This window comes from Leucopleurus acutus (genome assembly GCF_964270905.1).
Source record: "Leucopleurus acutus genome assembly, chromosome: X".
Classification (NCBI taxonomy): Eukaryota; Metazoa; Chordata; class Mammalia; order Artiodactyla; family Delphinidae; genus Leucopleurus; species Leucopleurus acutus.
The window spans coordinates 117,988,264-118,003,859 of NC_139148.1; the positions used below are offsets into that span (position 1 = coordinate 117,988,264).

General features: G+C 50.8%; 1 protein-coding gene across 2 annotated transcripts; it reads left to right on the forward strand.

Annotated features, from left to right (window-relative positions):
* Nucleotides 1-4,026: 4,026 nt before the first annotated feature.
* ZIC3 (Zic family member 3) lies at nucleotides 4,027-14,702 on the forward strand (the record flags this gene model as incomplete). Of its 2 annotated transcripts, none has more annotated exons than XM_082864101.1 (3): nucleotides 4,027-5,223; nucleotides 6,343-6,506; nucleotides 7,327-7,506. In XM_082864101.1, the coding sequence occupies 3 exons, from the start codon at nucleotides 4,173-4,175 to the stop codon at nucleotides 7,504-7,506; spliced, it is 1,395 nt and encodes a 464-aa protein (XP_082720227.1). The 2 variants fall into 2 exon arrangements, with proteins under 2 accessions (XP_082720227.1, XP_082720226.1); XM_082864100.1 differs by lacking the exon at nucleotides 7,327-7,506 and adding an exon at nucleotides 14,553-14,702 and having other exon boundaries at nucleotides 4,173-5,223.
* Between the last annotated feature and the right edge of the window lie 894 nt (nucleotides 14,703-15,596).

Below are 15,596 nucleotides of genomic sequence, written 5' to 3' on the forward strand. Positions count from 1 at the left end.
TGTTTCCCTTGGACTTAAAATTGCTAGGTCTCCGACTTAGGATAATTTCATGTCCGCCACAGAAAATGTGTTTAGGAAGAAATTCTGCCCGATAGCACAACTGCTGTACATGTTTTGTTTTTTAGTAGGCTGGATTGAAGAGAAAAGTGCTGCAGAGTGGGGCTCTGGCTTGTATGGAGAAACCAGTTCGTCCCTACTGCCCCTCTGGACGTTCTGTTTCCCTCCTGCTTCTCCAAGATGGATCCTAAAATTCTGGCTCAAAAGCTTTGCTCGTTTGGCAATGATCAGTTTCTCTGATTTTATTTATTGCTTCAGATTTGGGCATGAAAATAAATCTTTTTCCTATTTACTGTTTGAACTCAGTGTGAGGGAAAGGATCCCATTATATTTCCTATCCGTACAGACATGTGGATATTTAGACCAGACCACATACAACTGGGGGACGCATAAAAGAGATTTATTGGTTAATTTACGCCGCCTAATACACATGTAAACCCCAGTAAGCCAAAGCTGCCGAGGGAGCCTCGGTTCTAGCGTAAAATAAGAACCACGACCCCTGGATTCCAGTCGCCCTGCCCTGCCCTGCCCTGCCCAGGGATTCTTTCCTCTACCTGAGAAACGAAGAAACCAGAGCTTTCTTCTGCCTCGCCTCAGCCTGTGTGCAGAAAAAAAGTTTTCTTCACTTGCCTCTTTCCGCCACGACTCTGCTCTCAGACTCAGCTCCCTAAAGCCCCCTGTCCCCCGAAGTTGTTCCCAGGGTCTCCTCCGAAAAGTGAGTTGAGGGGCGGCGGGCTACAGGTAATCAGGAGAACTTTGCTTATTATTATTATTATTATTATTGCCCAACAGGAGTGGTTTGCTTTGCTGGGGGGGGGGTTGTTTTCTTTTGCAGCAACTTGCTATATCTGGAGGTATTTCGCTTTCTATCGTGTTCCAAGGCTCAGGGTTCCCCCTCCCCAAAAAGAAACCTCCACTCAGACCAACCGAAATAGAATTCGAAATGGCCTGCCTCTGCCCTGCTGCTCACATAGTCCCCAGCCTTGTCCTCTTGCGGGCATCGGGGGTCCCTGCGCCCCAACGAGCAACGACACCCCCTCAGTCGCACATTCGGGCTGGGCCGGGCTGCCCCAGGAAGGGCTCCACCGCCCGGGGTTTTGGCCTGGCTGAACCGCCTCAGGTCGGCCCCTTAACAAGCATCCCCCCTCCCCACTTCTCGGTTGATGACCTAATTGAATTATGCCTTTTTGTTCCTGGGACTACAGAGCACGTGCTGGAGGCAATTAATTATCGGAATGTGGCCATATCAAAACGGACACTGGGCACCGGGTAGGTCAGCGGCGGCGACATCCCCTGCCCTGCGCTCGGGACCCCTCCCCGCAAAGGGGCAGGCGAGGCTCCCTCGGCGCCCTCCTTCCTCGGCTCCACGCCCCGCTGCCAGCCCGGACTCCCAAACGCGCCGGGCCCCTGGTTCTCGGGGTACCTGGCGGGGCTCCCCGGAAACCCTCGCATCTGCGCTGGCCGGGTTAGGGCTCGGGAGCCGCCTCCTCCCCGCCCCAGAGCCCCGCTCTCCTCGGGGCTGGCGCCGGTAGGAAATCCAAACTTTTTCAGACCAACTGTGCGCCCAGGGTCGGTGGGGCTTGGTGGGAGGTGAAGAGAGGTAGAAGGAAGGGAGAGTATTAAAGGGGGAAGGGGGAAGAAATGGGAAAAAAGAAAGAAAAGCAATCATCCCTTTTTGTAAACCTGACTCCAGGGAATTCATTTGCATGATTTAGGCTTATTTGTTCTTCAGTGAACATTTCCTCCCCCCGCCCCGCCCCCCCCGCAAAGAAACCGTCTGCTGAGCGGCACGGAAGCCAGTCTTGGAGAGCTGTTTTCAGTAGATGTAATAATTTAAGTCAGCAGTGAACTCACCTTTCCAACCTGGGGAGAGAGCTGTGATGTAGAGGGAGAATTGGGGCGAGTTTGAAGGGAGGGGGTGACTACGTAAGTGCGCTACCGGCAGGGTTTCCCCCCAGAAAACTGGCAAAGAAAGAAGGTGAAGTCTTGACCAGGCCAGGCGGATTGGGGGGGCAGGAAGTGAAAGGCTGCAGTTATAAAGCGCTGCTTGAGGCGGTCTCGCCAAGCGCCTCTGAACTTGATCAGATGTTCGGTTTCCTACAGAGACATGGCGGCCAGGCTGTGAGGCTGCCTCAAGGCGCAGACTTTGGGGCTCGGCTCTCTTCGGGGTGTGACAATCACAGCCATCTTTCTCTCCGCCTTTTCTTTTCACTCTCACTCTCCTACAGTCTTCGCAAATGCCCTGCTGGACAAAAAATGAGTGGATTTATAGCCCTGTCTGAACCTGCTCATTATGTCCAGAAAGACCTCGCACCAGACAGGAGAGGGGACAGTGATCCCACACACAACCCTGGAAAGTCAATCCTTAAGGGTAAGAAGTTCCCGAGGTCACTATATGCTTCTCCAGGTAGGAGTAGAAGAGGGCAAAGCCTTGGCAGTTCAGAGGGAAGAAAATTCCACCTCACAATCCCCATTCCCGCCCCCCACTTTTGCATTTGAAAATGTTGAGAATTCGAAGCTGTTTAGCCCTGTGGTTTGAAAATGGCACTGATCCTGTGTGTCTAGTGAGTTTGCTGTGTAGTGTGCATGTTTGGTGTGCACAGGCTAAGTGTACACTGTGCATGTTTAGTATTTGTGCTTCTGTGTGTTTGCTGTTACGTGCGTGTGTTTATCCTGTTGTGTTTAATTTGTTGTGTGCCTGTTTACTGTTTTATGTGTAGTTTGTTGTGTTACTGGGTTGTGTGTACTTACTGTTGCTAGTTGTGTGTGTTTAGTGCGGTGTGTGTGAGCTTACTGTGTTATATGTGTTTGCCGTCTTATGCCTGGTGTGTCGTGTGGGGGGGATGGCGGGGACAGTGGTGGGGACAGTATACTACAGCCACGACTCACAAACCAGAGTCAATGCGCGGCTCAGACGGAAGTAAGGGAGATGGCTCTAACTGTAACCATTTCTCCTCCTTCGGGCCTCGGCCGGCCGGCAGCACCTTGGGTCACAGACGGCGAGCTGGCCGGCCTGGGTCCGGGCTCTCGGGGACATCAGGGCCCACAGTGGCGCGTGAGGAGGACGCGGCTAATGGGCCGCGAGAGTGGAACTGTTGTTCTCGCCCCGGGATCCGCGCCCTTAGGCCGCGGAAGGGGCACATTCTCTTGGCGTCCAGCGCCGCGCCGACGGTGGGAACGATCCTCGCGCGGCAAAGAGTTCATTTGGCCAAAGCGGGTAAAGCTTGCCCGAGGGGTGCTCGCCCGCTTCTGGCGGGAGGGAAGCCAGGGAGAGGCCCTGGCTCCGCCCTGCCGGTCGCCAGCTTGAGCCTGGCTCCAGTTCCCCACGGCAGCGCCAGCCCCGCGGAGCCCACTCGCGGGCGCCCGGCCGCCGCCGCCTCACCTGCCAGGCTCCCGGCCACGGCCCAATCAGCGGCGGCCGCTCGGCCGCGGCTGCCATGTTCCCCGCTCCGCGCTGCCAATCAGTGTGGCGACGGCCAATAGGCTGCGGGGCCGGGGGTCAGGTGACCGCGGGCCAGCTGGCTCCCCATTGGCCCTCGCCGCGCGGCCTCCCGCTCGGTTTATGTGAGAGGAGTGAGTGAGTGACTTTATCAGTCCAAGGACATTACTCTGGAGGCGAAGAGGCTGGGACTGGCGCGGCGAGCCGCGAGGACCGAGCCTGCCTCCTGCCCGCCGGCCGCGAGCTGGCTCTGCTTCTAAGCGCAGTCTAGCCGTGAGGCCCGTGCCGAGGGAGCCTCCTGGCCCCGCGGTTGTGCGCTCTCGGGGAGAGGAGGGGTGCCCCGGACAGGATTGGCAAACTCCGCCCTCCACTTATTATTTTGCTTATTTTTCTTTGTGCGCGCTTGTTAGTTTGTTAAACCAGATCTAGTCCCAGAGTCTTTTCTCCTCCCTTCTCCCCCCTCCTCCCCCCTCCAGGTCCTTCTACTTCCCCTCCTCCCTCCTATCCCTCTGCAGGAGACTCGCAGCGACGGAAAGTTGCAGCCCCTGGTACTGCCTTGGGGGTCTCCTGACAGTGTCCAACCGCCTCCACCCCTCTCCGACTGCGACACTTCGGAGATCTCCTTCGCCCGCACCCTCGTTTCAGCCGGATCGCTGGTGACCAGAACGCCCCACCCATGACGATGCTCCTGGACGGAGGCCCGCAGTTCCCCGGGCTGGGAGTGGGCAGCTTCGGCGCGCCGCGCCACCACGAGATGCCCAACCGCGAGCCGGCGGGCATTGGGCTGAATCCCTTCGGGGACTCGCCCCACGCCGCCGCCGCCGCCGCTGCCTTCAAGCTGAGCCCCGCCGCGGCTCACGATCTGTCTTCCGGCCAGAGCTCGGCGTTCACGCCGCAGGGTTCGGGTTACGCCAACGCCCTGGGCCATCATCACCACCACCATCACCACCATCACCACGCCGGCCAGGTGCCCAGCTACGGCGGTGCCGCCTCCGCCGCCTTCAACTCCACTCGCGACTTTCTGTTCCGCCAGCGCGGCTCTGGGCTCGGCGAGGCGGCCTCGGGTGGCGGGCAGCACGGGCTCTTCGCCGGCTCGGCGAGCAGCCTGCACGCTCCGGCTGGCATTCCTGAGCCCCCTGGCTACCTGCTCTTCCCCGGGCTGCACGAGCAGGGCGCCGGGCACCCGTCGCCCACCGGGCACGTGGACAACAACCAGGTCCACCTGGGGCTGCGCGGAGAGCTGTTCGGCCGCGCCGACCCGTACCGCCCGGTGGCCAGCCCGCGCACGGACCCCTACACGGCCGGCGCGCAGTTCCCTAACTACAGCCCCATGAACATGAACATGGGCGTGAACGTGGCGGCCCACCACGGGCCCGGCGCCTTCTTCCGTTACATGCGGCAGCCCATCAAGCAGGAGCTGTCGTGCAAGTGGATCGACGAGGCTCAGCTGAGCCGGCCCAAGAAGAGCTGCGACCGGACCTTCAGCACCATGCACGAGTTGGTGACACACGTCACCATGGAGCATGTGGGGGGACCGGAGCAGAACAACCACGTCTGCTACTGGGAGGAGTGCCCCCGCGAGGGCAAGTCCTTCAAGGCGAAGTACAAACTGGTCAATCACATTCGGGTGCACACGGGCGAGAAGCCCTTCCCTTGCCCCTTCCCAGGCTGCGGGAAGATCTTTGCCCGCTCCGAGAACCTCAAGATCCACAAGAGGACCCACACAGGTAAGGGGGAGGGCGGGAGGGCGGGCGCGGGGTCCGCCGCGGCACCGCGCCACGAAGACGACTTTCAGCGCGAGGGAGCGAGGGGTGGCGGCGAGAGAGAGGGGCGGCGCCCCGCCGGGGCCGCTCGAAAAAGTAGCGCTGTCACCGTCCCTCCACCTCTCGCCTTCCCCGCCCCGCGGCGCTTTTGCCCAGTTCTAGCTTCCCGGGCAGACGGCTCTGCGGTCTCAGGAACTAATTGGAACCTTCTCGCGCCCAGGAACAAACTGGCGCCGCCTCTTTTTGTCTCTTTCTGGGTTACTATGAAGGGACTCCGAACGTGTGGAGAGGAATTGCTTACAAGCGATTTAGTCTCGGCGCACAGTCGGGGGAGGCAACCATAGAAATGCTAATGAAAACTAACTTTCGGTTACTTCCGCTCTTTTTTACCATTGATTGGCACATCTCCTAATTAAATGATACTTTTGTCAAACTATTTTTATTTGGAGTTCCAGGTTCAATTCAGTCCTCCGGGAGGAAAGCTAAAGTAGAAAAGGCACCACAGTTTCGTGGCTTGTTCAGAGCATCTTGTAAAACTGTCCGGAGCCCCTGGATTTATATAGTTTTCCCTTTTCGAACGTTAAGTACGACGACCCAAGCTTTTTAATACTGGGCTTAGCAAAACCGCTGCATTTGAAAGAGGCAAATTAAAAGGTACAAAGGAGGAACTAAAAGGGATTGTCCCGTCCCCGGTCCATTGTCCTGCCCAGCCTTGGCTGCAACGCCGAGATATCGGCGGAACGGGGCTGCGCTTTGAGGCCCCGGGCCGGGTAGGGGGGTACCGCTACTCAGGGGCAACTTTGGAGGAGCCAGGGGCTTTCCATCCCGCGCGGGAACAAAGGACCGGGCAGATTCTGGGCCGGCCCTGCCCCACCCCCGCCCCCGACCACCACTCCCCACCCCAGCAGGCTCAACCCGCGCTCTCCATTTTTCACCAGGGAAAAGAGATGCTACAGCCGCCCCCAGTCGGCGCTCCCTCTCGGGAGGGAGGACCGCCGGACGCTCTGTCTCCCGCTGCTCGGCCCAAGGAAGCTCGCGGCCCCTGACCATATTTACCCCCCTTTGCGTTTCTGCCTTCTGCAGGTGAGAAACCTTTCAAATGTGAATTTGAAGGCTGTGACAGACGCTTTGCCAACAGCAGCGACCGCAAGAAGCACATGCATGTGCACACCTCGGACAAGCCCTATATCTGCAAAGTGTGCGACAAGTCCTACACGCACCCGAGCTCCCTGCGCAAGCACATGAAGGTAATTACCTCTTTATTAGCGGTCGGCGGTTTATAAACACTCGGCCCGACACCGGGTCGCGGAACGGAAGCGCCTGCGCTGCCAACCCTGTATCTTCCACGTTAAATCCGATTTGCTCCAGCGTTGACACCTTGAACCCATTTTGGGGACCCGGAGGGGGGCGGGGGAGAGCACAGTGGGGAGGAGGAGGGAGCGGAGGGAACCATCAGTTGTTTACTGGGAAGCTCTAACCGAGCTCGCCAGGGCTGGAGGTCTCAGTGGCCGCCTCTACCCGGCTCAGCCCGCGGTGGGAACCGAGAGTGCCCGCGCCGAACCCGGGGGCGGGTGGTTCATTCCCTCTTCGGCTTTCGGTAAAACAATAGGGCCGAGGAGCGCGGTGGGATTCCCACGCATTTGTCTGAGACCTCGCAGCGCCCAGGGCGCCCGTGCCACCTTTCTCTGTACCTGCTTTCCCAAGCCAAAGCGGGCTTGGCGAAACCTGGGCCCGGAGTATTTTGTAGGGCCCCAAAGACTACGTGCTTACCCCGCTCCATTCGCGGAGAAAGCATTTCTGAAGGGGCATGAATAAATCAGAGTGCTTTATTCCTTTTCCATAATGCCAGTCTTAGGACTCAGACTGTTTTGTTGGTGAACATCTTGGGGTTTTCTAGACATCGGTAATGTGGAAATTAAAAACAAAACCCCCAAATCAGCAGCATTTCTCTTTTAAGTGGGTCACTGGGCGGTCTTGCTCTTACAGTGCTCTAATTCTGCTCTTGTTTTTGCTTGCACAATGCCAGTTGGAATTATATTCATTATAATATATACATGTTAATTTTAGGTTCATGAATCTCAAGGGTCAGATTCCTCCCCTGCTGCCAGTTCAGGCTATGAATCTTCCACTCCACCCGCTATAGCTTCTGCAAACAGTAAAGATACCACTAAAACCCCTTCTGCAGTTCAAACTAGCACCAGCCACAACCCTGGACTTCCTCCCAATTTTAACGAATGGTACGTCTGAGGACAAACACAAACACAAACCCTGTTAACCATAGAATGGACCAAATGCATTTAAAAAAGAAAACTGAAACCAATCAGATGGAAATGGAGTTTTAAGGCAAGAGGCCATACATAGGGCTACATCTTGTTAATTGCAATTGTCCAGGAAGGTTTTGGGGCAAGATCCCAAAGTAGCCATGCCCTTTTTTCTCAGGATTAGAAAATACGTTTTGGCATTTGAAGGATTAAAAAAAAAATCTTCTCACTGCTTTTTCCTCCCTTTTCTCTTGCTCTCTGCTCACCCCATCCCTAAACGCCTTCAGTTCATTTTAACTCTTGTCCTGTTTCCTGAGAGGAAGTTATAGAAGGCTTATTGGTGGTGGTGGTGGTGATGTTAAAACTGATGGAAAAATCTTCGCCTTAGTGGTGATTGTTTAAACTCTCACAGTCTTAAACCGTGCCAAAGTCCTGTTATGTCTTGAACTTTTCCTCAAAGCATTACACTTGTGAATGTATTTTTGTCTAATGGGGTCGAAACTGTTGTTCAGTATTTTTTCAGGCTGAGGATGTGATGTTACTCTACACAGATTGTGACGTTTAGTATACAGTTGCCTTTTGTAATAACTTTTTTTTTTGTAAATACATATCCATTGATGCCATATTTATCGTTTGTAATTTAATTATTGCTACAAGTGCCGGGAACTGAACAATATTTATGGAAAATGTTTTCTAACAAATTCTGTACAGCTTTTGATTATAACCGCTTTAGCATTAAATTTTATTGTTTTGAAAGAACACAATTTACAATTTTTGAACCACTGACTCCTTTCTCTTGTTTTGTAACAGCCTCCTTCTACAAAGAGGAGACGAGAGCAAATGAAACTTGTTTGTTGGTATTTATAACTCACTCAGATCCCTTTTTTAATTGTTAAATTATTTTTCTATTGCAGTATAGATTCTTTACAGTGTCAGTTTCCATCTGGGAAGACCCTCCTTTCTTTATCTCTAGCTCAGATGGTTGTTTAACTGCGAGTTTAAATGTGTTTGTCCTGGATTTTCGGCATGCAAATCAAGTATTACTGATCAATTCAGTTAGTGGCCATGACATCTCAATCTTGTACTTCAAAGACTGAGAAGCTGGATTTAATCATCCCTGCCCTACATATATAAACATAAGGTAACCTAATGAGTTTTATGTCCCTTAGTTTTTTTTTTATTATCTTGCATAAAAATGAACATTGCGGCAAGATGCATGTCTGTCTATTCTGTTGAGAGATCACCCATATACCTATATATGTTTGTATCTATGACGTATCTAATCTGCCTATCAAATCTATCTATCTATATATTTTCAAAAGTAAGCATATGTCTGAAACAGTGGTGATGAGTAAGGCCAGTCGAGCCGTGCTTACTTATGATTAAAGTGCTTCTTAAAAGAACCATAGTCCATTTACAATTTTGGAAGGCAAAGGCTGGTTTGTTTTGCTGTATATAGTTCAATTCGTAATTATCACAATTATTCATAACATTTTTATAGCGGTGTAATAACTGCAGCGGTTCTGAAATATTATGGAAAGAAAAAACATTTGCAAAATATGTATTTTTAAAGTTCATGGTTTGTAGGCAAAGATGTTAAGAGCATTGTTTCCATTAAAATCAATAACAATGAAAAATGGTTGTTTGCTTTGTGATAAAATATTAACAATCCATTTAATCTTCAGCGAAGCAACTCATTTGGACAAACAGTTCTCTTACAGTTATATGAAAAAGAAAGTGATTGCTATTTTGGGGGGGTGGAGTGGGTAGAGTACTGAGAGAGGTTTTTTGGTTTTTTTACTAATTTAGGGTGCTGTTTAATATTGAGAGCCCAATCTCTTCATGAATAACCAACTTGCAAATCAGCAAATAGAATGGTGGAGATAAGGAATTGTGAAGAATTTAGAAATGTAATGAATAGGCCGAGTACCTCCTTCTCTTGAAGGGGCAGTGCTCCAGGATTTTTGGTGGCAGTCAGTTTGGTATTATACATAATCATTTTGAATTCTAGAATTTTGTTTATTGTTCTTTTTGAAGAAATAAAGTCTTGGCACATCTATTTATAACTTTTTGTATTTGGTGCCTGATTTTCTTCCATGTTCAAATAAATCGACCTTAAATTGAAATGCTCAGAGAAGTTCTGATGATTAAACGAAACTTTGGTTCCCTGGACACAGTTGAAGCAGTGTATTTTAAGTTATCTACTGATCTTTGTCAACAGTTAATTATTGACAGTTTCTAATTGCAAAATGCTTTGGATGCGATTTTTTGTTTGTGGAGAATGCGTTTTTTTTGCACTTTCCTCCACCAATAGACAAGGCAAGGGTCTGAATGCCATGAACGGATTGGGATGACTTCACAAGTGATGAGCAGGTAACCTGGTCAGTCTACCACTCCTAGCCCAGACATTCCAATCTTGACCTTGACATTGAGGGTGCTGGACCAAATTCCTATTTCAGGATTTTTCCTTCACTTCAAACCAGAGACCATTTAAAATGCTCAGCAAGTTTTCAGAAAGTGCATACTCATAAGATTGGCTCTAAATGTGTTCCAACTGAAGTCTAAATAATGTTTTTCTTCCGCAATATGCATCTAACTTCCACAGTTTACTGTTTTCTCTATGAATTCCCTCTTCACCCCCAATGTAACCTAACCTTAAATGGCAGTAGAATGATGGGTTGGTTGAAAGATTATTTCAGAAACTTGCTTCCCCCACCCCTCCGCATTAAATATATTAAACAATTAAACATCTCCTTAGGACACAAAGAAGAGTTTGCTCTTTCTTTACTAAGCTTGAAATTACTCTACCATAAAAATTTACAGTAGAGCGTTGTGTCCTAAGAGGGGAAGATGCCAATGAACAATGATGATAACCTATATTAAGATAATGTAAAAGTTTTGCCCCTCTACGTGATTTCCTCTAATCTGGGTGTAGCATCATATTTCTCAAATAGTCTATCCCTATGCCCTTGTCACTTGTTGCAAAGAAAAGTTTACGTTAGTAGAAAACTTTTCACAGATTTTCTTCCTATAATCTGACTCTGGGAGTGCACATTGACATTCTTGAATTTTCAGTAAATACCTTAAAGAATACGCACCCCCCACCCCCCAACAATAAAACCTTGTAGCCCTAAAGATAGATCAGCTGGAAACCATGAATGTCAGCTGGGTTCTTCGTAATCGACCTGTTATTTTACTTCTTGCACCTGGTAAGACCTTTGTGAAAAGCCCATCTTTTCCGAAATGGGTGGTTTAGTTTAAGATTTCCACGTTGGGTGGGGAAGGGGAAGGTGTCTATTTCCACGCAGACAGAAGTCTGGACTTCATCCAGCTTGGAAGGTTAAAGATCAGGGTCCAGGCTAAGCAAGGCAGTCGGTCTTAGCTACTGCGGAGGTTGGAGAGTTAGCAGGGACCTCCTCCGTTCACAAAGCCTCCCAGGAAAGTTGTGTTCAGGACTTCCTCGCCCCTCCCCCCCTCCGCGCTGCCTGCTGTCTCCTCGCCTCTTCGCCCCTGGCTCCTTCTCCTCCCCTTATAAAACCCCCCAAACAAACGAAAAAAGTCTAAGGGCCTCTTTCCACTTAAGTTTCTGAAAGAATCGCTACCGGCGTGCTCACCCCCTGAAGCGCGGGATCTCTGCCCGGCAGCTAGGCTGGTTTTCTCTCGGGCTGTCTGCCCCCTCGGGGCTCAAGTCTAGTCAGGCTTTGCCCCGGGACGAGGCCAGGCGTTGCGAAAGTCAGGGCTCCCGCTCGGGGTCCCTGTACACACACCAAGTTCTTGCAAGGCCCGTTCGAAGCTGGGGCCGGGAGGAGGGGACCTCATTTCCTAGGGTCAATTCTCTCGCGGTCTCGGCCAGCTGACCCTTTGACCTCCACCTACAGGGCCCTTGGCGGCCGTAAGCCGGCGGTCGCCCGGGCTCCGAGGACGCTTCGCGCCCCGTCGCCTTGCCGGCCTCATTAGGCCGGCGGGGCTGTAAAGCAGGAATCAGCCGCTACCTAATCCGGACCTGGGGTCAATACGAGCCCAAACAATGGTGAGCTCCGATGGCCACAGCGCAGGGCTGGCCGCAAACTTTGTGTTCCATTCATTTTCTTAAGGCGGTGCGGTGGGGTGGGGGAGGGAGGGAGGTACTCGCACGCCCGAAGGCCGATACCGGCGCCCGGGGCTCTTAAGCGAGCGTTCTCGCGCTCGGCCCTCGCGGTCTCGTCGCCGCGCCAGGGTTTTGGAGGGGGTGGCAAGGCTCGGGGCCTGGTTGGCGGCCCGCGCGAGGGCCCAGGGGCGGCCCCCGCGCCAAGAACAGACTTTGAAGTGGGTTTTTAGCGCGCACGTGTGAGAGCCGCGCCGAGGCTGGAGCGGTGACCCGCTGGGAGGAAAGAGTAGGCTCCGGCCCGGGCCCCAACCCCTCCCCCGCTCCCCGTCGCTCCGGCCTTTTCAAGCCGCGGCCGGGAGCCCGCCGGCCTCCCCCGCCCGCCCCCACGCCTGCTCCCGAGCCCGCGCCGCGCGCAGGCGCACAGCCGGCAGCCGTCGAGTCGGGTTTCGCTGCGAGGGGCGGCGGGGTAGAGTTGAAAGCGGCTTTGCAGCGCCGCGGCCTCGGCCGGGCCGGGCCGGGAGGGGGGCGGAGGGGAGGGCTGGTTTTGGGGGCGGCTCTCGGGTCAGGAACATGGCGGCCGGATGCGAACCCCCGCGGAGCGCAGCAAAGCGCTGACTGCGGGCTGCCGAACTGTTGTGTGGTTTCAACTCCCTTGTTATTCCTCGGCTAGGAGCGCCTCGCGGGAGAATGTAGGTCGTGGCGGCCGAGCGCAAAATTGTTTAAAAAAAAAAAACAAAAAACGGAAGCGAAGAAGTTCTTCCAGGGCATACTGGGCGTGGGAAGTTGGCGAGTCTTCTGGGGGCTGGGGTTCCCGGGGTGGGGGGCGGCTTGGACCTGAAACCCACTCGAGGCCGCCACTCCCTCCAGTCCCGACTGAAATCGTTTCTCCCGGGCCCTCTGGGGTGGGGGATGCCATTTTGAGCTTCGTGACCGTGTCGGGATCCCCCAGCACCTTCGAGTCTCGAAATGCCAAGGAGTGGACACTGTTCTCTTCCAGGACAATGGCGGGGCTCGTGAGCGGAGCACGGAGGCACCGTTTCCAAACCAAATGCCCTGGATTAGCGACACGGATGTGCCATTGAGATTTCGAACCCTACACTTTCCTCAGGCCCCGTTTTCTGCATATCTCATTTAAACGCGGACCTATGAAAAACAGTACTGTGTACGCTTTTGTGTGTGCTGTAACAGCTGGTGGTCTAACGAAAAAAAGAAAAAAAAAGGCCACAATTCCGAAAACTTTCATTCAGCTTTTGCTTAACTGCCTTAATACTGGCGTGTGAAAGAACCCCTGGTAGCTCTGGGATCTCGAGTCCGTGTTTTCTCTGCAGAAAAATGTTGCAGATGCGCCTTCAGATGTCTTTCGTGAGGAAAAAACAATGTGGGGTTTTAAAAATGTAGTCATTGACCCCCGTCTCCTCTAGAAAAATAAGCGGCACGAATTCTTTCAGGTTGCGTCTTCGTGGAGGCCAGCAGCTAAACGAAAAGACAGCCTACTGGGGCTGCCCGCTGTCGAGTATTTGGGCTCCTGAAGGTGTGGGGCAGCTCCCGTGGGCCACCTTGGGAAGGGCCCCAGGTGGGTGGGCAGGTCATTAGCAAAGCTGGCTCAGATTTGGGGGAAAACTACAAAACAGTGCCTTTATCTGCAGAGAACAATTGATGGGGTTGTCTTTCCTCCTTTTCAGTGCACAAAGAAGACGGCTTTGGAGCAAGAATTTGGAATATGCATTTAAGTTGTCGCGCTTTGCATTGGAAACCCGTGGGCAATTAAAATAAGCCTGCCTTGTAGTGTTTTCTGTCCTTTTCTTATGTGTGGTTTCTGCAAGTCAAAGGGGCTGGAGTCCCTTCTGCAGTTTGGAAACTTGTTTTGAAATTGCCACCAAACAGATTTTTTCCCCTTTGGGTGAAGTTTCCTTACAGGGCTCAGCCACTTCACCCCACCCCCGGACTGGAATAGAGTGTTGACATCTTTGAGAGATCAAAGGGAGTAGATGGTGCTTGCTGTATACTTTATTTTTTCATGCTGTAGTTTGAACCCTGAGGTTTGAGCTTTTTCCTGGTTAAATCTCTTGGTACCAAAAGTGTGGCAAATGAAAAGTTCATTAACTTGAAAAATCTTTAGCCCATGGGTAGGCAGTTTGTCTCTGAGAACTGCAGCGCCCAGATTGTCTCTAAGGTTGACTTTAAAATCAAGCTAAAGATGCACTGGTGAACGATCTCCCCTGGATACCTGTGGTGTGCTTTGGGTCATTTGATATGGTAAAACTGTGGTTGATTTTCATAGGAGTTATGTGAATGGAATTTCTGCAAAACTAGACAAGTGATAAATTGGTAGAACTCTTATATTTGTTTGAATGACAACTCCAAAGGGCACTGCTTTTCCCACTGAGGTTTGGTTTCTACCATAACTATTGAAATTTACAGCTTGAAAAACTAAGTTTGCAGGAAGCATTTAAAGGGGGGAGTGTTCAGAGCACTTGGACTGATAGTGACTTAACACAGGAGCAAAACTTTTTTGAATAAGATTCCTGTTGCCAAGAATCTGTTAAAACTAAAGAAAGTATATTTCTTTAAAAATCATCTAATAGAGCAAACAATTTTGTATATTTTTAATGTGATGACAGTTCAACCCATTTACTGATCTGATTGAATAGAGAAACGTGAGCTCTATAGTAACTATAAAAGTAGCCTTCACCAGCTGGCAAGTTTTTAATGTTCTCTAATAAGATGTGTATGTTGTCTAATGTGTTTTATTAAAACACAACCTATGTAAAGACCATATCTTTGATACCTTTGAACATGAGGTATTAAAAATAAAGGATTCCATCGTGTTTTATTATAAGCTAGCATTTAAAATGACATATCCAGTAATGTTTTATGAAATTTTTCTAAGAGTAAATGTAGCTTGTTTTGACCTATCTGCAGTTCACTTTTTGTTTTTTTGCCAGTGTTGTCCTGCTTGGTATCCGGGACAGTCTCTAATTCCTGATGAAGAACTTGATACTGACGTTGGTATGCAGCAGCCAGCCCTCCATAACACTACCTATCCTAAATGCAGGGTTAATGCCGAACCTACTGTGCAAGAAATGATTTACTGATGAGGTTTCAAAGAAAACCACATCAATTTGGATGTCTGTTACCTTGAAGTGATCATTTTAGGAGTAGTAGCTTCTTGCCTAGGTATAAAAAGACTCTTTTCTTCTTTTGGTGTATTTCATTCTGTGTTGAGTAATCACTTGTGAGATGAAAAAGCAAAAAGGCACCCCCCCCCACTTCCGCAGCCAATTTAGGATCATAAACGGGAAGATGGAGGTGAAGACTAGCCTAATCCACAACCCAGTGCGTATTATCTCATACACGGTGCTGGCCTTGTTGAAAATCTCTTTCAAATATCTGCATTCCGCATGTAGAACTAAAGTGTTTAAAACTAGAAATATGAATGCTTGTTTTGTTAATTTCCTATGTTTGTGTTCAAAAAGCAATATCTAGGATCTCTACAATTGTTGTTTGACTTAAATAAAACCATTTAAATTATTTTTTGTGGTTATTTTATTACAGTGACAACTATAGCCCCTAAATCACCTTGATTAACCTGTTGAAGTGGGACAATTTATATTCTATTCACATTTTTCATGATATACCTTGGCTTTCGCTGAGCAATAAACTTGGGGGAAAAAACCCACTGAACAAACTCCAACCAACTGTTTTGAGCTCACAGTGTTTTCCCAGAGGGACTCGGGGCCAGGTGTCGGGGAGGCCAGGGGAAGAATTCAGAGTCAAGGATTGAATGGGACGATTAGAAGGAAGAACTGGAGGTAGGACTTTGGAGAAAAAAGAGCATTTGAACACCGCTATTTGGGTGAGAAAGAGAGGGAAAGACAAAGCCGAAAATAACCTTAAAGGAGAAAGGAGGGCCTCTGGAAAGGGGACATTGCAGCATGGCACATCACATGTACATTATTCAGAAGCTCCAAAGTGGTTCTTGGGGCAGA